General features: G+C 37.0%; 1 protein-coding gene across 1 annotated transcript; it reads right to left on the bottom strand.

Annotated features, from left to right (window-relative positions):
• Positions 1–6392: 6392 nt before the first annotated feature.
• LOC134666052 (coiled-coil domain-containing protein 6) lies at positions 6393–23657 on the bottom strand. The gene is made up of 11 exons (XM_063523165.1): positions 23392–23657; positions 23185–23314; positions 22967–23057; positions 21296–21445; positions 20660–20803; positions 19329–19468; positions 18722–18799; positions 17272–17386; positions 16783–16875; positions 15447–15557; positions 6393–11698 (listed from the first exon to the last, which is right to left on the bottom strand). Exons 1-11 carry the CDS (start codon positions 23414–23416, stop codon positions 11516–11518), a joined length of 1260 nt encoding a protein of 419 aa, XP_063379235.1. The 5' UTR covers positions 23417–23657; the 3' UTR covers positions 6393–11515.
• Positions 23658–24342: the final 685 nt, after the last annotated feature.

Here is a 24342-nt window from a genome sequence, read left to right as displayed (position 1 = left end):
AACAACGACCGAGCTCAACGCTCTCCACAGAAATGTTTCATTTTTAAACACAGTGACCGTTACAACCGATCGCAACTACCAATAGATATTTCGAAATTCCGAAGTTTGTTTTTCTGGAGCAGAGAGACTTCGAAGTTGGTAAAGTGGTCAGGGGTCAGCAAACTTTTGTGAAAAAGCGCCAACCCAACTGCAATTAAAATCAACAATTTTAGGAATCTCAATAGCCGAAAATCTTGTTATCCGCAAAAACCCTAAAAGGTAAATTTTATGGGAGAGCCGCAATTGTAGGTACCTCCAAAGAACCACATGCGGCTGGGGAACCGGGATTTGCCGACGCGACACCCGACTAAGTATGTGGTAGACATAGTCGTCAATGTCGTCATAGTTAACTAACTGCAATAACTTAATTCTTACCATAACTATTTACCAACAACTTCTGTCAAGTTTGGTTTTGGTTCTTCAATGATTAGGTACAATTAAGAATTTAAAATTATAGATCTGCCTGTAGATAAGTATATGTGACAAACTAAACTTCCCAAATTGTTTCCCTTCTAAAGTATACAAAGATAGATAAGTAAGTATACAAATACATACATAGTTATTGTCACTTATTTAGTAATGATTAAGTAATGTACGCAGTTAGTCGAAGATTAAGAAAATTTACGGCAGAATCTGGTTTTCTACAACTAAGTATGATCATACTAAAGTCGATCGATCGATCGCGTCGATCTGTGTAATGTCCTATAATAAAAAAAAAGTACAGCCGGAGAAAAGGCGGCACTGCCTGTTTTATACTAAAAGCATGTAAGTAAATACCTTTCTCGTTTTTTACTAAGCTGCTCAAACTTACCCTGCTGCCTTCCAGGAAACTACTGGACGAAAATTCTCTTAATTCGTTTGTTGGTTCTGTCGGTCAGAGTCAATAACCAACATGATCTGCGACATGGTGAGGCTGCTGAGTGGTGAGTAGCTGCTAGTTGAACTAGATACATTTAGGATTAGGTATATGCATGAAACTATAATTCGACATCACTTATGCTTATTTTTTCTCTATTCAAACACAAGTATCTATAGTATACAGGATTTGTTAAGTTTAATACTTAAGTAGGGTACATCGCCAATTATTAGCCAGTTTTCAATTACTGGCCACCTATACTAAAATGAATTCTGTGTATAGGTGAATAGAACTCATTTTTGTAAGAGGCGGCCAGTTATTGAACGAGTGGGTTGTGGATAAATTTCAGTTACTGGCCATTTTCCTTATACTGAAAATGAGTTTTATTTATCTGTAAATAGAATTCATTTTTGGAATAGGTGGCCAGTAATTGAAAACTGGCTAATAATTGGATTTTCGTACCTTATATACTAAAATGAACTTTGTTCACCTATAAATAGAAATCAAATTAAGTGGCCAGTAATTGGGGGGTGGCTAGTAATTGGCGATGTACCCTACTCGTAGGTAAGTACTTACCTAAGTTAAAAACAAGACAACAATCTCATTCTTAAATTTAAGTGCCTTTCTAATTGTATTGCGTCTCCCACAGCTAGGTCACATCTATATGTGTGATGCAGAATGTAAATAGTTTGTTATATAAGTATGTCTTTACTTTTTCTACCCTGGACCCTGTTCCCTGTTAAAGTTGTTTTTTTTAATAATAATCTTTAGATTTCTTAACTCTTAAGGTTTTGCCTGGGAACGCAACAATTTCCGTTCCAAGTTTCTTTCATTGTCCGTATGCTTTCACTGCTATCTTTTAAATCTTGCGAGATACCACGAAACCACAAAAAGATGAAGATATATTGTAACTTGGAGATTTCCTTACAGCGTCCACGTCACTCCGGCGACTGTGCCATACCGACACGCGCACGGAAACCAGCGCATCTTGTTTGTTCGGAGTCCCGTGCTAACTCCGTCGTTTAAACACTACGTGCTAGCACGCTATGAATTACTTTTCATATAGATAAAATTCACGCCACTCTAACCTCCTGAAATTAACACCTCTTTAGCCCCGCGCCATATCTGTCTTTTGATGACCGTGTCATTTATGACCCGAGATTACACAGCCGTAGTTAATTAGTTGATATAAAAAGTAAAACCAGTTGTTTGAGACGCTATGCGCTACATTTGGTAGCTCCATGCTAAATATTCGAACGCCCATTGATGAAAACTCGAAATTGAAATATAATTTGTGTAAACTGGATTATTGTTGATTCATTGTTTGTGTTTATGGAACTGCTTTTTAACTATCTCGTCGAGTGTATGCGAAATGACGGGTTACTGTTATCTTGTTAGTACTGTTTCCGTTAAACGTGAATGAATTACAAAATATAAATTGAGACGTGTGTTAAATATTCAAAAATTCAACAGACTTTGGAGACGCAGACTGGTGTCAGATGTGTCTGGTGTGGGTTATGGTGTGACTACCATTAGGTATTAATTATTATTAACCTAACCTAATAAAAGTAAAATCGGTAAAAACTCCCTAATGTCTGAAAGCATCAGGAATAAGTAAGTAAATCAATTCTTACCCAGCATTGGAAGCACTCGCCATATATGAAACTGATGTTCAATCTCGCATCTTCAAGTTTACTTAGAAAAAAGATTGTAAAAGTGCATAAAAACAAAATCCGCAAACCGGTAAACGTGAAAGATGCCATTAAACATTCAAAAGTAAGAAATTAATACATATGGAAGCAAATAGTCGGCGGCATTCCGCCGGCCGAAGAAACCACACTTGCCAGACAAATATTTTAATGTCATTAACACAGCGTTAAACTTAGCAGTTTCGAAATTGACTTGATTGAAAATCAACAAGTAATATATACCTACCTTAGTAACGTGTACGTGTGTCTGTTTAGGGTTCAGTAAAAAAATAGAAAAGCCTTGACAATGGACATGTGGCGTCGGATTTTATAAGGTATCTGCCAACATAGAATAGAAATGGACACTTTCTTGAACTCGGGGCAGGCTACGCTGACAAAAGACTTTAGGGCTGATTTAGACGGCGCGCGAACTCGCATGCGATTTTAGTTACATTGCGGACTGTGGATTACGTCCAATTCAATCGACCAATCAAAACCGGCAATGGTACGAAACTCGCATGAAAGTTCTCGCATCGTCTAAATCGGGCTTAAAAGAGTCTACATATTGTATTTCAACTGATGTAGGCTTCATAATCCAAATAAAATTGTCGGTTGTGACTTCATGACTTGTGAGGTTTGCAAAAATAATTAAGGGTAGGTAAATTTCAAATAAATAATTTTTACCGGGCAAGACTGAAAAAAATCCTAAATAAACCCTTATCACCAATAGTACTAAGAATACTGTACGAGTACCTACCAGAAAAAAATACAAAAAGATGGTGTCATAATGGTCTTTTTTGAGACCTCTGCTCTATAACCTATACCTAACAAGATATAGGTTATAGAGCAAACCTTTGCCTAACAAGACCTGAAAATGATTTACCTACCTACTGGTCCACTCTCCATGTCTGACTAAAAAGCCATAGCTGTCGCTATTCCGACGGGCATTGCTCTCACCGTTTTGTTAGCTCTACCACTACTGCTTACCTGTACTTTACGATTTCGTACGTAAACTCACAAACAGTCTCCATACTCGTCCACTTTAGTGTTTGAACATGGTGACACGAAACGTGTTCGATAATTATTGGAAGGATCAATACCGTCCAACTATTCGACTCTAGGCAAACATGGTTTATGGCGCGCTGCGCTTGAGTTTCTATTTGAATCTTAAATCCAAACACGGTTTACTTGGAGTGCGTCGAAACCTGCGACTATGTATTTTCTGTCTGTAGGCAATACGCATACTTTGTTGCTTGGGATTCATATTTATCAGGATTTATGATTTTAGGGGCATTGGAGGACTGGTTATTTTAGCCCCGACGACTCTGAAAAATAAGTTTGGCTCAATTTAACCAAAAGTACCTATCAGATAGAGAGACATTATAGACTAGATTCGATTCTCTTGAAATAAACTCTATTATTGGTTTCTTCGTCTTACATACATGCTATATCAGGCGACAATACTTACGTCATTCATTACGATCGAATTATATATCCACAACGGCAATTTAAGCAACATATTTAATGTTCTGTGATATTTACTTACCTACCTCTTCTCTCTGTTGGTATTGTAGGTGTCCATAAGCGACGGTATATAATTGCTTACAATCAGGCCATTCGTCTACTCGTTATTTGCACCCTGTTTTCTAAAAAAAACACTCCTATGTTTCCCGCAGGCGTACCTACTTGTACCTAGAAATCATTTATTCTAACTACAATAGAGTCCCGTCGCTTTGAACTTTATAGAGACCATCTCTAGTTATCAGTAATAATATTTTAATCTGAATTTTGCGGAGTAAACAAAAGCGAAATCGGAAAGGCTGTATTTAAGCATGTTTGCGCAACATATGGCATCTATCCCCCTGGAACTACCAAAGTAGGTAGGTAACTTACCTTTCGCAGTTCTGTTTACACTGCCCTAAAAGTCGCCATTGCGACTTATTTGAGGGTCATAAAAATATTTTTAATATGGCCAAAGCATCGTGGGGGGCAGTATGCAAATCACTCTACCTGTAACCTAGCTTGGGCAAATACGCCTTATCCTGTGTTTGCAAAAAAGGCGTAAGCGACGGTTGTTGTTTTGTTTAAACCGTCTTTTTGTTTTACGTTAGTGTAGTTTACTTAGGTTTATGACAGGAGTAAAGTGCGATTATGTGGTCCATTGAAGTTGCCGAATGGATAACAGGCTAACAGCGGTAGGACATGATTGCGTTTTGGTGTTGGTTATTCCCACTTGTTAAGTTTGCATTTGAATAAAAGTCCTTGGCGTCTTATTTATGCAGACATTAATATTGGTTATGGTTTAGGAATTAAATAATTATGTAGGTAATATACACTAGCAAAGACATATGTAACTTCGTATAAGATGAATAGGTAGTCTAAGAAAAAAACGTGCCTCGGAAATCAAGAAAGTCATTCTCGCATAGATGGCGCACACACCTTTGGCCTATTCTCAGATGGCGTGACGACACCGTTTCATATTTAGCAATTTTAACACATAGATATCAGTGAATGAACATGGGCCAAAATGATATAAAAATAATAAAATAATTTATCCATATATTCATTTTTTGATAATTTTATACGTGTTTATTTTGAGATATAGTCGTGTGTCGATAGATGGCAGTAAATTTACAGTGACTACAACATTTACTATGACAGGACCCATCTATACTATCTATTCTTTTTGACACTAGGTAATCGTACAATAAGTGACCACGTCACGACCGTTCATTACCTTAAGTCGAAGAGTTCCCCAGGTAGGGTGACTGCTACATATTGTTATTGGCCACTACATAAGTAATAATTGGCCACTCAACAATTATACTTATATCGGCTTGTTTCTTTCTGCCTTACTATAGAGTGGCCATCTAAATACCCATACCTACATCGCGAGGTGAGCGGTCAAACCCGATAAGTCCAAATATTTTGTCATTTAAACAGTGTTGCCAACTCGGATTTTGAAAAAATGCTAGACTATAATGTCTAGATTATGCCAAAGATTTTTGAAACGCCTATGCTAAAAAAATGCTAAAATATCACTTGAAATTAGACGCTTAAAACACATAGATTTTTCAAAATTACCGCCTTTTTCTACTGACTCTGATGAGATCTGCTTGACCAACTTTATATAGTCCGTTGACGTCCATCCGTCCACAAAAGTCAAAATTCATATGAAAATATGAACCACATAAGGCGATGGCGCATATTGTTGCTGCCAAGTTGGTGCAAATTTGGCTTAGACTAAATTATGCTAAAAAATATGCCAGATGATAAATGGAAAATTTTGGTGCCAAAGCGAGTGAAAATATGCCAGATCTGGCATCATTTATGCCAAGTTGGCAACACTGCATTTAAATAAGAACTCTACATACGTGACACATAGTTCCAATCCCAAAAACCAACTCGACTTATTGGGTTTGACCGCCCACCCCTCGATATGTAGTGGCCAATAACTACATCAGTCACCTTATACCAGTAGGTACCTACTTGACATTTAATTACATGTCAGAGGAACTGAAAGCGATGCTAGCGCACATCGTCGTTTGTGTGAAAATTTTCGTACTCAAGTTGAATAAGGTATTCATCCAAGGGCGCACACTCGTGCACACGGCGAACCGTCTGGTTAAGATAATGCGGGGTAACAGCAACATAGTTTGTTTTACTCGGGACAAGAGTAACAGTATGAGGATTCCCTACAAGTGTTACTCTTGCCTTACCCCATCCAGTGTTGGTCTTACCCTCCTGCTCTTAGCTTTATTTCCGTAGTATGGTGGGTAATGGGAGCTTACACGATTAAAACGAGAGCATTAGTTTAGTGAATTTATTTTGTTTCTTTAATCATAACATGGAAAAAAAATAAACTATATTTAAGTGAAAATATGCAAATAATTGAATAGCCGAGGTTCACCCACTACTCACATGTCTATCGAACTTCTTATTAGTTCTTATTAATCACGACACAACATAACAAACTATAACCATGTGGAGGCAATGCGCTCGGATGTGATATATGGATTACAAATTACAATAGGTACAAGCGAAGGTACAACGAACATTGTAAGAAAAAAGAACCTTATCCCTGCGTGCTAAGATTCAAATTGACTTTACAATGATCAACCTCTAAGTCTAAATCCTAAGGGCACGTTCACATTAGACCTATAGTTGCGTTTATTCAGACGCGTGAATAATGTGAATCTAATGTGAACATACCTTAAATTACAATTCCCTAAAATACCTGAGGTGATTTTAGTACACAGCCAATATAAAATAGAAGAACTCTGTCCATAATTTCAAAAGTATTCCAAAATGATTCGATTCATAATCAAATACTTATAGCGATTGCATTCGAGAAATATAAATAAGATATTTACCATTGGAATCGGGAGAATCTCGTAATTCGTATATATCTAATAAACTAGAAGAAAAAAAAAACCTATGTTCTGACAACACTTACTAAGACACTTTGGCTAGTGTTGCCAATGTATGAAGTGTTTCTAGTTCAGTACATATTTCTGAAGTTATCCCAATGCGTTTTACCCACGATTACGATACAATTGATAAACTTTTCAAAAAACGTTTATTAACACCGATTACTAATTTCGTGTAGAAACAGCCGGTCGAATATGCCTTATGAACTTCGCTTGATCTTACGCTGGTAAGTAAGTTTTACAAAATATAGTAACTGCTGAAAATAAAAATAGGTAAGTGGAGTCCAGACGGGACAAATTTTCACCAATCTGATTAAATTGTCCGATCAAATTAGGCCGTGCGTATGCAAACGACAATTTGGCTCGCCGATTATGACCAATATTACCGATAAAATGGAGGCGCGGACGCAAGAATAAGAATGATTAAATAGGAGATTGACGCCAGTTTATTTACTGATCAAATTGGTCGATTTGATCATCCCGTCTGGAGTCCACCATAAGGCTAACTGAATTGACATTACAGATGTACAAGTTGCGGAAAGTTACCAAAATGTTGAAGTTTTCGGTCATTTTACAAGAAATAAAAGAAGTAGGTAGATCCTTGACGATTCCTCGACGGTCCTAAATTTACATTACAGTTCTTTTTAAATGATTTCCACTTTTAAACAAATAAATAAAATGAGTACTAAACGATCACTGGCAAATTAATTTAAAGGCAACTAAGAAACCAAACCCTTTTTTGAAAACCGATAAAAATAATATAAAAGGGATATGGTTAGAAGATTACACTTCGTTGAAGACTAAAGTTTAAGGACCCGGCCGTAACCTAGGTTTTATTATCCAAGCAGTATTTAACTGTCATCGTAACATACGCTTTACAAGTTCCAAGGCAAACGGGTCACTAGAAGTAAAACAAAATGGATTTGAAAGATTTGTTTGCGTACAATGTTGCATGAAGCTCGGTAAAGTTAATAAAACTTTTAATTTGAATGATCTCACGCGGAGTCTGTTCGCAAATGCCAGTATATTATAACCCAGAGATGCTATACCGAAGAAATAGGCGTGAAATTCATAATTTGTATGAGAAATCAACCTTTCGCGCCTATTATTTCAAATCTGCCGCCGTTTTCTACTGACAAAATTGGTTTCCCGGACTATACTACTATTATCTTTAGATATAACCGGAGATTTTTATTGGTCTGCCAGTACCTAATGACAGGTCGAACTTTTTGAATTGCTGCTTAGTCCTGTAATTTTTTTAAGCAAAATTGGGACAAATAAAATACACATTGGCTAAAGATCTAGGACAAGTGGAATAGCACTCTTAGGGCCGATTTAGACGATGCGAGTTTCATTACATTGCGGGTTTTGGTCGGTCGGTTGAATTGGACGTAACCAACAGTCCGCAATGTAACTAAAATCGCATGCGAGTTCGCGCGCCGTCTAAATCAGCCCTTAGACTGTAACAGTATTAGATAAGTAGGTACGGATGAAGAGTTGAAGACCTCAAAAATACCTACACGAGCTGACTTTCATACTTCATAAGAATTACAAGATTACTCCCTACTAAACTTTCTACGACGAGGTTTAGGTACATTCGAATAAAAAAAAAATATAAACATTTTTGAAGTAAAGTAAAGCATGCAAAAAGCTTAATGCCCAAATGATGTCTTAGGTATTCAAGGCTCTGCTCTGTCAGTTTACTTATATCATTTAGGCAGTATATTCTTTAAACACGAAATTAGTGTTATATAACTAATATAACCAAGCTGTACATACAGATCGATAAATATGTAAATAAACAATCGAACTACTTTTTCCGACTGATCTTATTGCATATGTTTAGAGCGAATTTTCATTTAAACATGTTGATAATTTCTAAAGATCAAAACAACATATCCCGTGTTGCTCGTTTTTTCTTGCATTCCTCGAAGTTATTACTTTCCAACGTATTCGTTCTAAACTTCGTAATATATATTGGTTACTCAACTTCAATGATGGCTTAGATTCTTCACTTTGTTTGAACATACATTTGATCTGATATTCCAATCTAAGAAAATTTGAACACGATTTTTTCACACACCTCCATGCATACTTATTGATATTCCGAATTATAAAGAGAAAACTGACAGCAAATTGAAAAAAACTGCAGTTCAAATATATTTGCGTGAAACCATGAGCTTGAAGTCAGTAATATATTAGATATATACCATAACGCGGCGATCCACGCCCGCAAAGCTCAAATTGCTCTTTCTAATTCTAAATATCAATATACCAGGCCGCTTAGCATGACTGGTGGTCGCGCACGAAAACGCAAGTCATACTAACCTGTCTGTGTTTGTCACCTAGAAGGAAAAAGTAATATGTATGCTGACGATTGTGGCTAGTGAGCCGAAATTATGAACTATCCGACGACACCTCCCCTCCCAGCGAATACCCTGTTCATAATTTTATAACATCTCGTTAAGCTAATCTAATCGACTATTTAAAGATTAAATATTATCTTATAACATAAAAAAACCAGAACATATTAATTTCAATCTCGAATATACAAGCCGTGCGAGGAAACATTAACAATCGAAAATCATCGAGTCAATTCTGATAATAATTCTTCCATATTTCTTTATACAGATTAAAAGATTGGATTGTTGGACATTCCTCAACTTTATATATATTTTTAAGGGGGGAATTATTGCCAAAATCCACTGCACACGAAGACTGGACTACAAATAAATCCAGTTTGACTGGAACGGACGCTGAATGTGTGCGCAAGCAACATTACGAACCAAGCTGCCGAAGACGTCCACCTAACTACAATATCTATATGCATGTTTACAGTTTCTATACAAATTTCGAAATTTACACCCGCATGACTGCCACTGCTCTCTTAGAAAAATGGCACACCAAAATCTTTACACAAACTATACAGTAATACCATATTTTTTTTGTCGCGTTGATGAAAACTCACAACATACGCACTTACATCTCTTGCGTAGGTACAGTCACTTGCAATAGTATGTTACACAACGAATGCCACAAAAATATCTGACAGTTCTGACACGGTCTTATTCGTAGAGCCATAAGAGCGATTCACATATTTTTGCGGCTTTCGAAGAGTAACATATATTAGGTGACTGTGCATTGACCATAGAGAGATGGTATACCAACGTTACCAACTGCTCAATTGTAACATGTCAGCATATAAACGCAAGACAAACGTGTTTTACATCGTCTATCAGTCAATAACTCAGTATTGGAACATTCAAAAAGCTTAAATTACAGTATCCACCCGTCTGGCCTGAAGTAATCGGTCAGCTGACAAAGAGTACTGTTATCAAATCTGGTACATACCAACCTGTAAGAATACTGATAGCAGCACTCTCTGATCATTGGTAGGCCATGCGTCTTTATTACATTAGAACCTCGATTATCCGAATCGCAGTTATCCAAACGCTTAGTTTATCCGAAACTTGTCTTGAATTTGTTCCATCGAATGTTGTTAGACCACTCACGGTAATATAGACTTCAAATTTAATAAAGTATATACTGTAGTTACTAGATTTTGTGTAAAAAGGTGTTGTTTTTGTTCGATCTCGTTCCAAAAAAAAAGCCACATTTCAATTGTTCGAACTAGTCTCGGTCTCAATCAATTCGGATAATCTAGGTTCTACTGTATAAGGTTTTTCAAACAATCTAAACGATGGAACTTTAATTGTGCCATTCCGTGTGCATTTCGAAATTTGTAGTACAACGGTTGAAACGCGGACCGACTATCGAATCATCAGTTTCGATTTCGATATCTTCGACAATCGACAGCGATCGTGTTTTACACTTACGTGCTTAAAGGACGTACGGTACGATTAGCTGGCGAAAACCGATATTAATTGGTTTTATTGTTCGATTTTCGACCTTATTTTTACGTGTGTTAGGTCGTGATGTTGGAAATGTGTAATGCCATGTTTAAAATGTTATCTTGGCGTTATGCTTATTTGCCGAGTTGGTTAAAGTTAAGGTTAATGTCGGAGTAATGATGTTAAGGAACACGTTCATGATTTATATAAATACGTTGTATTCTTTTGTGACAATTATATTGCAACGTGATAGAACGGGACAAACGAATTTTAAGAATGAAAGAGCCATACGGCATGGACATGCGTAAACTTTTGTGTGACGGGCGGCCAGCCAGCGACCGATTGTGTCAATCAAAATTAAACTGTTGTGAGATATACTGACATAAAAAAAAATGAAAATTGACAACCGGGTGAATCAACTTTTTTTTGTCACTCGTCGCCACGGGTCCGGTCTCTCGGGTCACTCTTTTAGATTACAAGGGTCCTCCGGCCGACGAGACAGAGTTAAGCGGCCTCGACATTATATTAAAGTAGCATCACGAGACCATAATGTTTCAGAACGTTTTAAGAATTAGCGAGTGTGAAGTCCTCACTGGATAAAATAAGGTCGAAAATCGATTACAAACCACGTACCGGTCTACATTAGATCGGTTAGTCTTTCGACGAGGTGTCCATGGGGCTGGCCGGCTGCAGGGTGGGCGAGGCGGGCGGGAGGAGCGCGGCGGGGGCGGCGGGGGCGGCGGGGGTGAGCGCGGGCGGCGGCGGGGGCTCGAGGCGCGGCAGGCCGAGCGACGGCGGCGCCGGCTTCACGAAGCGCTCGTTGGGCCGCCGCGGCTAAGGGGAGGGGAGAAATTAAAGAGCTGAACATTATAATTTATATTATACACCCCCCCCACACTAGCACTAGCATCTCCCGAGCGGCGGCGGTTTCGATTTTAGCTTATGAAGCAAGACGTACGTTACAACATGTTTTGCTACACCCTTCCAGGATCCATTATGTACTTACTAATGAGGCTGTTGCTGGCTGTCGGGCTGCATAAATTACGTCATCTCTTTTTGACCCCCCCCCCTAAAATCATCCAAAAATCATGCTTCGAAAGACCCCGTTTCCTCCTACGTCATGCTACCATCATCCGATGTCCAGACCCGGCACCCCCAATTTGAAATGACGTAATTTATGAATAGCCCCTATGTAACGTACTGGTATGAAAATAAACATCATTACATCGATTGCTCGAGGACTAGACAGATTAAAAAAAATAGTGATGTAGTCCAATTAGGAGTGCCACAAGGTTCTATTTTGGGTCCATTCCTGTTTTTGGTTTATATAAATGATTTGCCATGTGTAGTAGAAAATCTTTGTGAAATTGTTCTTTTTGCTGATGACACATCATTACTTTTTAAGGTTGATCGTAAATCTACCGATTACAGTGTAATTAACAGCACACTCGTTAATGTACTAAACTGGTTTACTATGAACAATTTGCTTCTTAATGCTAAGAAAACTAAATGCATTCGATTTTCTTTGCCGAATGTTAAACCAGTCGATACTAAGATACTTTTGAATAATGAATGCTTAGAGATGGTAGATAAAGCACTGTTTCTTGGTTTAACATTGGACAAAAATCTACAATGGAGTCCTCATATAAGAACACTAGCAAACAAATTAAGTTCGGCCGCTTACGCTGTGAGGAGAATTAGACAATTGACTAATGTTGAGACAGCTCGCCTTGTTTATTATAGTTATTTTCATAGTGTAATGTCATATGGTATTCTGGTTTGGGGCAAAGCAGCTGACATACAGACTATATTTGTCTTACAAAAGAGAGCCATTCGTTCTATATATAATTTAAGGGTGCGTGAATCATTAAGAGAACTTTTTAAAGAAATTAATATTTTAACTGTAGCTTCCCAATACATATATGATAGTATTATTTATGTTGTTAAGAATCTAGACTCCTTCACTAAGAATTCTGATGTCCATAACTATAATACAAGAAATAAAAATAAGCTTGCTATCAGAAAGTTTCGTGTTCGTAAAGTACAGAAGTCATTCGTTGGGCAATGCATTCATTTTTATAACAAGTTACCTGAGGATGCTTTAAGATTACCCTTTCCAGCTCTTAAGAATTACTTAAAAAAGTCATTGATGTTGAAGGCTTATTACAGAGTCGAGGACTACTTGACAGACAAACATGCATGGTCCAAACCAGAAACTGTAATAACGACAAGTAGCAATTAAAAATATTGTATTATGTGTAGAGTTAAAGGTGACTCAGCTCAGGTAAGAAAGCACATCAAATTGTATAAAAGCATCTCATAACAATCAGTCAGATTCATATAATATGTATTCTCGTTTCTTTTATTGATTTTAATTTCTTTTCCTTTTGTAAGATTTGATATGTTTTCTGAAAGAGCTACGTATTTGTGATTTCATGTACATATATGTTTATTTTTTATATCAAATTCTATAAAGTTATGTACTCACTGAGTATAATTGCATGAATTCTATAGTAATTTAAATTGTATTTTTCTTAATTACTCGTAATGCATGTTAATTATAAGATGTAATAATGTTTTGAAAAGATGTGTCCCGCCGAGTTTGTTGCCGGTCCCATATTGGGATACCCTCCTCCAATTGAGGGGGGATTTAAATCTTCTCGGGGCAGAGGTGTACGGTTGGAGCCGGTAAAGGTTTATTTGACGTTCATAAGCGCATTGTAATATGCCTACTTGAATAAACTATTTTTTATCTTTTATCTTATCTTATCTAGTTTTTTTGAGAAGAGACTGCGTCTAGATCTGATGATGATGATCCTAGAGAAATAGAGAAAGCTTTGAATCTTGCAAATATTATAGATCCACCTTATAATGATTTAAATTAAAGATGTACCTACTTTAATTTTATAGACCCTAATGCATTGTTTCTAAATTATTTTAATAGGCCAAGCAATAAGAAGTTATAGAGGGAAATGCTAGGAACACAATTTTTGACTACGTAACTTTGTTTGGACTAGTTAGGAGGTGAACATATCAAAAGTCCCCGGCCGTAGCCCCGGTGCTGGGGGGTAGAGGGGGAAAGAAGGTCTCATTTTTCGGTTTTTCACTTATATCTTGGAAATTTTGCGTCTTAGCGACATGACTACTAAGACAAACCAAAAGTTGATAAAATTTGTTACAAGTTTTATTCAGTCAAGTTTTTCGATATCTTGAATAGTTTTTGAGATATCCGCTCTTGAAAGTTTATTTAGGGCTTTCAATTTTATCTTGATATCTACATTAGTGACGCTGCTAGACCGTGTTTGGTATCATTTTCGTATAAATCGGGAGTGCTGAATTCAGTTTTGGCATCACATTGACACCATTCCTAAGAAAAAACATATAAACTTTAAACAAATACCTTTTTTTTTAAATTCCTCTTCACGCTTAAACCGCTCAACCGATTTAATTGAAATTTGGTATACAGATATTTCGAGTCCCAAGACAGGACATAAGATACTTTTTATCTCAATAATCATCCTTTAAAGTTGTGAAATGGAGTATGGGGGGAACTTCGTCGACGAAACTGAATTCCTGAGGTTAATACTGCTCAAGGTAAGGTTTGAAGTCATGTTTGGTATCACTTTCATCTAAATCACAGATGTATTCCGTCCTAAATTTCATCTAAACCGGTTCAGCGGTTATTGACTCCCCATACAAACTTCCACCCCACTTTTCACACCCTCAAAAGATGCTTTTGGTTATAAAAACTATCCTATGTCATGTGTCGAGATTTAAACTATTTCTATACCAAATTTCAACGAAATTGGTTCAGCGGTTTAAGCGTGAAGAGGGATTTAAAAAAATATTTATTTTTAAATTTTGGTTTTACTTCGGAATGGTGTCAATGTGATACCATAAATGAATTCAGCACCCCCGATTTATACGAAAATGATACTAAACATGGCCTAACAGCTTCACTGACGTAGATATCAAGATAAAATTAAAATCCCTAAATAAACTTTCAAGAGCGGGTATCTCAAAAACTATTCATGATATCGAAAAACTTGACAGGATAAAACTTGTAACTAATTTTATCAGCTTTCGGTTTGTCTTAGTAGTCCTGTCGCTAAGACGCAAAGTTTCCAAGATATCAATGAAAAACCGAAAAATTCGACCTTCTTACCCCCCTCTAGCCCCCAGCAGCGGGGCTACAGCCGGGGACTTTTGATATGTTCACCTCCTGACTAGTCCAAACAAAGTTACGGAGTCAAAAATTGTGTTCCTAGCATTTCCCTCTACAACGTTTTTTGAGCATTCATTTCTTGACCTATAATTAAAAATTAACCTTTTCGACGCCATGTCAAACACAAAAGCTGTCACTCGGACGCCACGTCACCGAAGTGTCAAAACTGAAATTGAACTTGCATATGCACGAAGGTCTGAGTTGCTCTGTGGTCTATGACGGATTAATCGGTCTTTGGCGTTGGACCTGCAGTGCCGATATATCGGTTATTGGCGTCCAAAAGGTTAAAAAGAAAAGGTTCTTTTGTATCACATGAGTGTTTGCAAGTCAGTCAGTCAGTCAGTGTTTAAGTAGTACCTGCGAGTTGAAATGCATCGCGGGCCTGTGTCCGGCGCCAGGCAGCAGCGGGGAGGCGTACGGCGACAGCGGCCGCGACCCGCCCGGCGACGACACGCTGCGGGACCGCGCCTGCACCAACCAAACACAATAGTTATTTGCGATACAAGTGCGTAAAAGAGGTAATCCGAATGCAAGTGCGGAACTACCTATTCGCACGTGTATCGTACAACGTTTTACAGTACATATGGCCCTTTAAACTTTTGACATCGCACGAATTTTACGCACTTTAGTTCGTTTTTCTTAGCATTAGAAAGAACTTGCAAGAAGGTAAGCGATCTTGACATTGACATGTCTTTTAATTGAAAAACACTTTTTAAAAATCAAAAACTATTACTTATGAAAGCAGAAGAATATAAATGATCGTATTAGATTCATAATTGTTACATATTTGCCGTAACTTATTTTTAAAATGTGTTTTTCAATTAAAAGACACATCAAGATTGTTTACCTTATTTCTAATGCTAAAAAAAAGAAACTATAGTGCGGGAAAATAGGACCATATGTACTATAAATGTTATTATTCCTAAGCATTGATTTTTACGGTATGAATATTTCCAAAAAAACACTGCATAGTATGCATACCCCGAATTACTATATCGCTGGCACGATATTACAAAGTTCTATTTTACATATTCAAGATAGTTGAAATTCGACTTAATGTCACTATGATAATGTTCACAGTTCGATAAAAGTGTAACATAGTAATATTGGGCCAGCGATATGCTGGGGGACTGGCTGGGGGTGTCCCACTAGACAGTATCTAGCAGGTGCTTGTAGACAGTGTTGGCCGAAACGTTAATGCCATTGAAAATGTTGGCCATTAACCATTATAAATTGAACCTTAAACCGTAACGGACGATTACAGTTTACGATTCAATTTATAATGGTTAGTGGCCAACATTTTCAATTGCATTAACGTTTCGGCCAACACTGCTTGTAGAGCATTCGTTTGAGCAGCTTGTTTGGGGCTTGTCTAATCGTCCTCTCTCTCTCTTCTACTATTAATAACTTTTTGGTTTGCAGTACTGACAATGGGGTTGGCAACTGTCAAAGGTTTGCATAGATGGCGCCATCTAGCTTGCCCCTTTTTCTATGAGATTTGGCTTAGAGGGCTGGCATCCAGGGTATTAAAAAAACAAAAAAATTGACACAATTCTAGGGATTGTCAGGGCAAGCTATGATGGCGCCATCTGCTAAAAACTTCCACCGGCCAACCTCATTGACCAACCAACTTTTAAATGGAAAACACAAAGCAATCGAAGTATTAAAGTTACATAAGATCAACAACACTTACACTTAACGCTTCGTTAAATTGCCGCTCCTCCTCCATTTCCAATGAGGATTCGCTCTCAGAAAGATGTCGGCACAGCGCTTCGCGGCGCTCAACCTGAAATTAGAGATTTGATCAAAAAGGCTTACAGAGCCCTCACAGATGATGTGCGGAGTCACTTTGAGAATGGCTGTCCTAATAGCTTGTCAAATAGGGGGTATTACTGCAGAGTGCAGCACTAGCGCCTCTAGTAAACCATAAACTTATACAAACTTATACATAAGTTTTCACAGACAAAATATGACATTGGCGCGTAAAGGCGGTTTGTTATAAAGGGCCTACCGGGACACGCGAAAATCGAAATTTAGTTATCTGCCTCTTTATCGCTCGAATATGCAAGAGTGATAGAGGGGTTAGATAACGAAATTTTGTTGCTTCGCGGTAGACCCCAAGATCGTGGTGGATAATGGTAGTGGCGCCCCCTATGCAGAGTTCGCGTAATAGGAATAATACCTCTTGCTGAAGTTTTCGTTGTAGGCGAACATTTTCCTCTCGAATGTGTTTCTCCTCTAAGGCAAAGCGATGCATCTTCTCTTTGTTTTCATTTTGAGACACGGCTAATTGATTCCTGCAACAAACAAAAATGTATAATATAGGGTGGTATTCGATCTGTCCAATAAATTGGTCCTATGTCATTGCGTCTCATTCTCTCATTAAGCAAAATGCGAGACAAAATACATATTGGACAAAGAAATTGCATGAAAATGCAAGAGATTGCATGTAGCGGAGATGAGAATGTTGAGATGGATGTGTGGCGTGACGAGAATGGATAGAATAAGGAATGAGTATATAAGAGGAAGCCTGAAAGTTGCACCCATAACAGAAAAAGTAAGGGCAAATCGCCTAGCGTGGTACGCCCGTGGCATGTGATGCGGAGGGATGAAAGTCATGTGACAAGAAAGGTATTACGGTGAGAGATGATACGAAACGAGCGCAAGTGAATGATGAAATGACGAGCGACAGAGTGGTGTGGAAGAGAAAGACATGCTGCGCCGATCCCAAGTGAATGGGACAAGGGCAAAAGAATGATGATGAGTCACTATGAAACTCGTAGTCAATATAGGTACAATATTTTTTTAAATCATTTCTAGTTTTGGGGAGGGCTTAAGTTTAGTAAGCGTTCTTGTTGGTATTTAATATTTCAAGGAAATTTCTCAATCGACTTCAAAAATACTGTATGTTGGGTCAAAATTGCCCTGAATTTTATTAATAAAGGACAGTATGGCCTGTTCGTTTGCTTGACTTGGCGGGGGAACCACCGTGCCGTGTCTATGTATGGATGGATGTAGGTATAAAATCTCTGTTGCAATTAAAAAACCGGGCAAGTGCGAGTCGGACTCGCGCACGAAGGGTTCCGTACCATAATGCAAAAAAAAAAACAAAAAAAAAGCAAAACATAAACGGTCACCCATCCAAGTACTGACCACTCCCGACGTTGCTTAACTTTGGTCAAAAATCACGTTTGTTGTATGGGAGCCCCATTTAAATCTTTATTTTATTCTGTTTTTAGTATTTGGTGTTATAGCGGCAACAGAAATACATCATCTGTGAAAATTTCAACTGTCTAGCTATCACGGTTCGTGAGATACAGCCTGGTGACAGACGGACGGACGGACGGACGGACAGCGAAGTCTTAGTAATAGGGTCCCGTTTTACCCTTTGGGTACGGAACCCTAAAAATGTCCTTATCAGTTAAACAATTGTTTTAATGGAATCCAAGTTAATTAACAATGTTATCTTAATCTCCATTTAGATGGCATTCATTTCTAAATTGTCGCCAGATTTATTTTTGAATACTACATTTTCATTATATCGAAATCCCCGAAATATATGTTTATATAAATAAATATACATGTATACAAGCAAAGAGCTTATGATTGGCGAGAAAAAAGTAAAACAATACCTTAATTTGACAACCTCCGAGCGTAATGTTTGAATATGATTGCTAAGATTCGACGCAGTATCACCGTTGCTAATGTCTCTGAAAAGAACAAAGTAAATTAATTAGTAGGTACCTACTTGTGTAGTATGCCTAAGCCTGGCTGCCTAAGCATCAAAGTAAAGTTACTTTTACGCAGCGAGAAAAAGACCAGGGGCCCGTTTTCAAAAGCTTGTAATAGTTGTAATACAAGTGGAAGTCCCTTTCTAACAAAAGCTGTGAAAAAGAGACATCCACTTGTATTACAAGTTACAAGCTTTTGAGAAACGGGCCCCAGCAGTAGTTTTCTTTTCAATCTTTAAGAAGTATAACAACTGAATAGATATAGTCAAGTGTAAAAATATGGGTGCACAAATCATAGACAGTCTTTCCTTTATAGATGCTGGTTTTCCCGAAATTGACCTTAAATATATTAATCAAATGTCATGGCATGGCATGGTAATAGCACACCTGACTGACTTGACCTGACTTTCTGACTTCTGGTTATAAGCATAAAGCCAACATAGTCGCAATTGATCACGCTTAGCCACCTGTTAAAAATTAATTTTTGCTTAGTGTCTTCCTAAAATACCTTGGACTAGCAGGATCGGAGACTGGCTGGTCGAGGCGGATCTGCAGGGAACGTTTCTCCGCCTCTAGTTTGTCCATGCGTTTCCACAGCCTGTTCACTAGCGCTTCCTGCTCTTGCTCCAATGTGTTTTCCAATTCCACCTGAAATTAGCAAGAGTTAGTAACATTTAGTTTTCACCACACCAGCTCGGAAAGGCTCACTTTGCACTTCAAAAACTGATAGCAAAGTTGCATTTTATTCACATGTTAGGCAAAGTAATCAAATGCAAATTTTGAGTTGTTTTCTTATGTTTGCTGGTAGAATTGACTTTTAAATGATGAATTTGGTTAATAAATATTTAAAAACATTCATTTGGATTTGATTCGTTTTGATTTTGTTTGATATTTTACATTTAATATTTGCTTCGGGTTGGTGTGGTGAAAAATTTTGTGTTTCACTCGGGGGCAAATTTTGTTTAACCCTCGTACTTTGAAACCCTCGCAACGCTCAAGATTCCATTTTTCGAACCATTTTCGAACTCGCTACGCTCGTGGTTCAATTTTGGAATCTTTCGCTTGCTCGGGTATCAATATTAATTAGCACGAGCGGTTAAACAACAACTTTGCCCCCTTGTCAAACAAATAACTATTTTATCCCTTTGACCGTTAAATACGTCAACTAACGCCCATGGCTTCAGCGCTTCGTGCATTTCAACAAGGTTCACGACGATGCGCCGCGCACGATAGGCGTGGCGTTCAAAGGGATACCGAGATATAAATGCGTAATTTCATTACAGAGTTCCTATCTACCTTTGGTCTTCTTCATCATATCAACTCTATGTCATTACATTATAAAATTGCATTATCACTGTTCTTTCATAAGTATGTATGTAAAATTTCAATAATTTGGATAGCAACAAGTGGGTGAAAAATGGTTTGCGAATTTTGAAGACAACTCACACCTACAGTTAATAATAGTGTTACTCACATAACAGCGTTACAAATTAAATTAAAGCTTGCAAAAACGAAGTGGAGATTACATGTACAACAAAACATCATTTCAGGGAAAGAAAATATGAACCACGACATGCATATGCTATGCTGTCGTGCGTGTAAGTCGCCTTGTGTAGAGCTACTTTCAAGAGAATCACCCAGCAGAATGTGATAAAGCATATGACATACCAAAAAAAATCTTTTCCTCTATATTTTTGTTCCAATCTTCAGTCTTTGTCCAGGTTTTTTTGTAATTACGTAACTATGCCATTTCGTTTTTTTAAACGTACCCAACCATACCCCGAAGTTAACGGAATTCAATAAAAACACGGTGTAGATGAATGGTGAAGCTTTGTTTACCTTTTCCCTGCGGAGTCTTTCCAGATTAGTCTGTTTAGCAAGAGTCTCGGCCTCGAGTTTCTCAATCTTCCGCATGAGTTTGTTCACTAAGCATTCCTGCTCTTGCTCCAATGTCTGTTCGAGGCGACATTTTTCCTGACGTAACTGTAAGAGTGCCTTTATGTTAATAATTTACTGTCGGTGGGTTAATAGACTGATTAAAGATAAACTAGGTTTTATAATAATAATCAAGGGTCTGATGCAGAAGGAAGAAGTCAGTAGTCATGGACACAGCGAGAATAGTCCGGCCTCCAGTTTCGTTTGTAAATGATTAATTTTACACAAAGCCTATTTTAATATGACCACTTGGTTAAAAAAATTTACGATAGGGGATTTTTGAAACTTCACTTAGTTTCAAAAATCCCTTTAAAATAAAGAAGGGAATTTAATTATTATTTTGTTTCATATTAATACATACTTTGAATAAATTTTTTTTTTACTAACAAAACTTAGAGTGATCACTAGTACATGAGAGAAGCATCGATAATTAAGTTTATCAATATAGGAACTCCCTGGCTGTCAATAAATTCGGCCCCATAGAATCCAATGTCTGGCGATTGGCAATATTGGCATGATGTCTACGGGGCCTGTTCTTACCTGAATTAATTTTCTGGACAGATCATTTGTGAGACACTCCTCTTCCCTTTCATAATGATGTGCCAATGTTTCCTTTTCCTTCTTCAAGGCTTGAATTTTTTTCAATAGTGTGTTGGAAATATATTCTTCCTCTTGTTCAGCCTTTGCTTGCTGTAAAATAAAGGTTTGTAAGAATCTATATGCCATTCAAGCTTCTTACTTAGTGTAAGCGGTGTTGGCCGAGTGGTTCTGACATCCAACTTTTTCAATCTGGAGGTCATGGGTTCAAATGCTGGCTTGTACCAATGAGTTTTTCGGAACTTATGTATGTAGTATCATTTAATATTTACCACTTTTCGGTGAAGAAAAACGCCGTCAGGAAACCTACATACTTCCGCCAAGAAATTCAAAGGTGTATATGAAGTCCCCAACCCACATTGGACTAAAATCCTCTCATGCCTGTGCCCAGCAGTGGAACGTATAAAGGCTAAATTATTATTATCCGTATCTTTAACCCCTTATTATGTAATGTAGGTCAAGAACAACATCAACTTTTGGGCGTCTTTTGCATTTTTTTTTATAGCTTGAATCATTGGTGTTAAAATATTAACCATTCACAAGTAGCCAATAGTGTGCAAGAGAATTGTGTAGGTACTTTTGTCTGCTCATGGATTGCTCAAAGATTTACTTTAATCTAGCTATGTACAATACAGTCTAAAATATTGATATGGATAAAGGGCCAATAATATCTACACAATACCTTAATGTTATGACAATAAGGTTATGTACACATATTTTTGGTAACTTGTGTCTCAATAACCTTGACTGTACTTTTTTTGTGAAATTAAGTATTTTACAACTACTATTTGAAAAAAATACATAATGTTTGCTCAGTTTGCACTGCACTAGTGTAATTGGAACAAGTACTTATGTAACATTGTAAATGTAAACAATGTCCCATTACATGGCTGTACATAGACATATATGCTTAGATCACTCAAATGTAGCAGAGTGATTGCAGCAAAATGTGTACATAGTTAAGGATCTGTAATTAGACTCGAGTTAATTGATTCCATTGTGTTACAACAATTAAGCACTTTGAACTGAATAATACTAAATTAAAACTAAAAATAAGCACTTTCTGTTTAAGTTGTTACATGCATGAAAGTGTATTATCATACTATAAACTTATTAGTGTAAGAATTAGGTACAATAAATACAAAACAATAAAATTTACATGGTTAATTTTCATAACACAATGAAATCAATTAACTGAAGACTAATTACAGGTCCTTATATGCAATTTTTTTGCAATTATATAATGTATAACTATATGTGCAAACATAATTGACCTACTCTAAAGATCACAAGCTTAAGATAATCCATTTGCTTTGTTATTTTACCCATGAAGCTTATTCAAGTTTCAAAAATATGATATCAACATAATAAGTATCATGATGACCCTTTCCCACAAATATATTATTGCAAGAATGACATGCCAAGATTGATGTCAAGAACGTTCCTTAATCACTAACAAACATACATTACAAAAATAAGAGTGATATCACCTAAATCATTACAACAGAATGAGTTGTCTCTGTAGATATATATCTGGGATCACTGTATGACAGAAATGCATACAATGGGACTGAATAACAAGTGCCCAATGTGGATAATAATGTAAATACATACTATTGATACAGAAGCTTGTCTCAGTGCGCGATTTTCCTCCTGCAGGGCCTTCACTCTGAGCTTATATGTGTCCAGCTCCACTTTTAAGACCCTGGAATCATCAAGTATTTGAACAACTATGTCTTAGTAGATCTAAACATAATTTGTTGTATAAGAATACTATTAGGTCCAATAAGAGTATTTCAGTGTAAAGTAGGTATAGAAAATCCGGTAAATACCTGTTTTGCTGTTGAAGAGATTCAATTCTTTTTTGTAACTGATCACGAGAAACCGTGGTAGGAGGTAACATCGCCCCGCCATCGAGAGAACTGGAATCGCTCTCCGATGCAGAGTTATCTATTTTATTCCCTAAAAAATGAAATAAACAGAATTGAAAACCAAATGTCATCTTATAAGCCTTGACGAATTACAAGCACATTTCGTACCTGGGGAAATCACAGAATCATCCATTAGCACGAATGTAATGAGGACGGTCAAAATATCTACGAATTGAACTGGTAGTGTTAAAAATATTTGTTAACTGTCTTATATATCCAAACGAAAGCAACGGCAATAGTAAATTTTGAACACAACTTCGAGGAAAATTATTGAATTGCACTTAAAAACACATGAAAACTGTCGTTGTAGGCAGCCACCCATTTAAGCACGGTGTTTTTCTTTAAGATACAAGCTCAGTTTTAATTTCAGCCAATACTTTTAATCAAAAACGTTTACGATTGACGCTCCTAAGAACGTCATTGGTTGAAAAGTCTAAATGAGACCACGTGATGTAACTTGAGGAGATTTCAACTAATCACAGAATGGTAAAAAGCCACAGACTGTATCTTACTTTTGAGTAGTAAGGAGCACAACCGTAAATCGTAATTTTAGCCTTTAATCGGTTTTTACTCTAAATTAAATTAATTGACTCAACGTAAACAAAAAAAAGCCAAGTTCGACATAAAATATAGATTAATACTTTTGCATTATTAACAAAATACTGAGTGAAAGTAAATAAACTTTACATGTCTTCTAAAACATTTCAGTGCGTAGCACACATAAAACTGTATTCTCAAGTAAAAAAATCTTGCTATTAAAATATGAGCTGGGAAACCAATATTGTCATTAGCATTAGGCCTAAAAAACAATATTTTTCCCTTTTTGTGGGGTGATAGAACACAAGAAAAAAACAGTATGATTATCTCTGGCTATGCTCCAGGACAAGCGACCGTTGCCAAACTATAGAAACAAGTTTGTTTTTTTTTTTTCATTTGCTTTTCCATGATCCATTAAAAGAAATAATCTTGATACAATTTATAGTGTTGATTTGCTTTTATTTTTGAATAATCTCGTGGTTCCTTTTTAATTATTGTGAAAATGATTTTTTTGAATTTTTG

Source organism: Cydia fagiglandana, chromosome 7 (assembly GCF_963556715.1).
Source record: "Cydia fagiglandana chromosome 7, ilCydFagi1.1, whole genome shotgun sequence".
Taxonomy (NCBI): Eukaryota; Metazoa; Arthropoda; class Insecta; order Lepidoptera; family Tortricidae; genus Cydia; species Cydia fagiglandana.
This window is presented reverse-complemented; position numbering and strand designations above follow the sequence as displayed.

Excerpts from the sequence above, each read along its gene's own strand:
- LOC134666052 (XM_063523165.1), bottom strand. The coding sequence starts at position 23,416 with ATGGATGATTCTGTGATTTCCCCAG. Across the intron at positions 23,058-23,184 it reads TCTCTTCAACAGCAAAACAG|GGTCTTAAAAGTGGAGCTGG; the intron begins GTATTTACCGGA and ends TGATGATTCCAG. Across the intron at positions 17,387-18,721 it reads TCGGAGGTTGTCAAATTAAG|GAATCAATTAGCCGTGTCTC; the intron begins GTATTGTTTTAC and ends TGTTTGTTGCAG.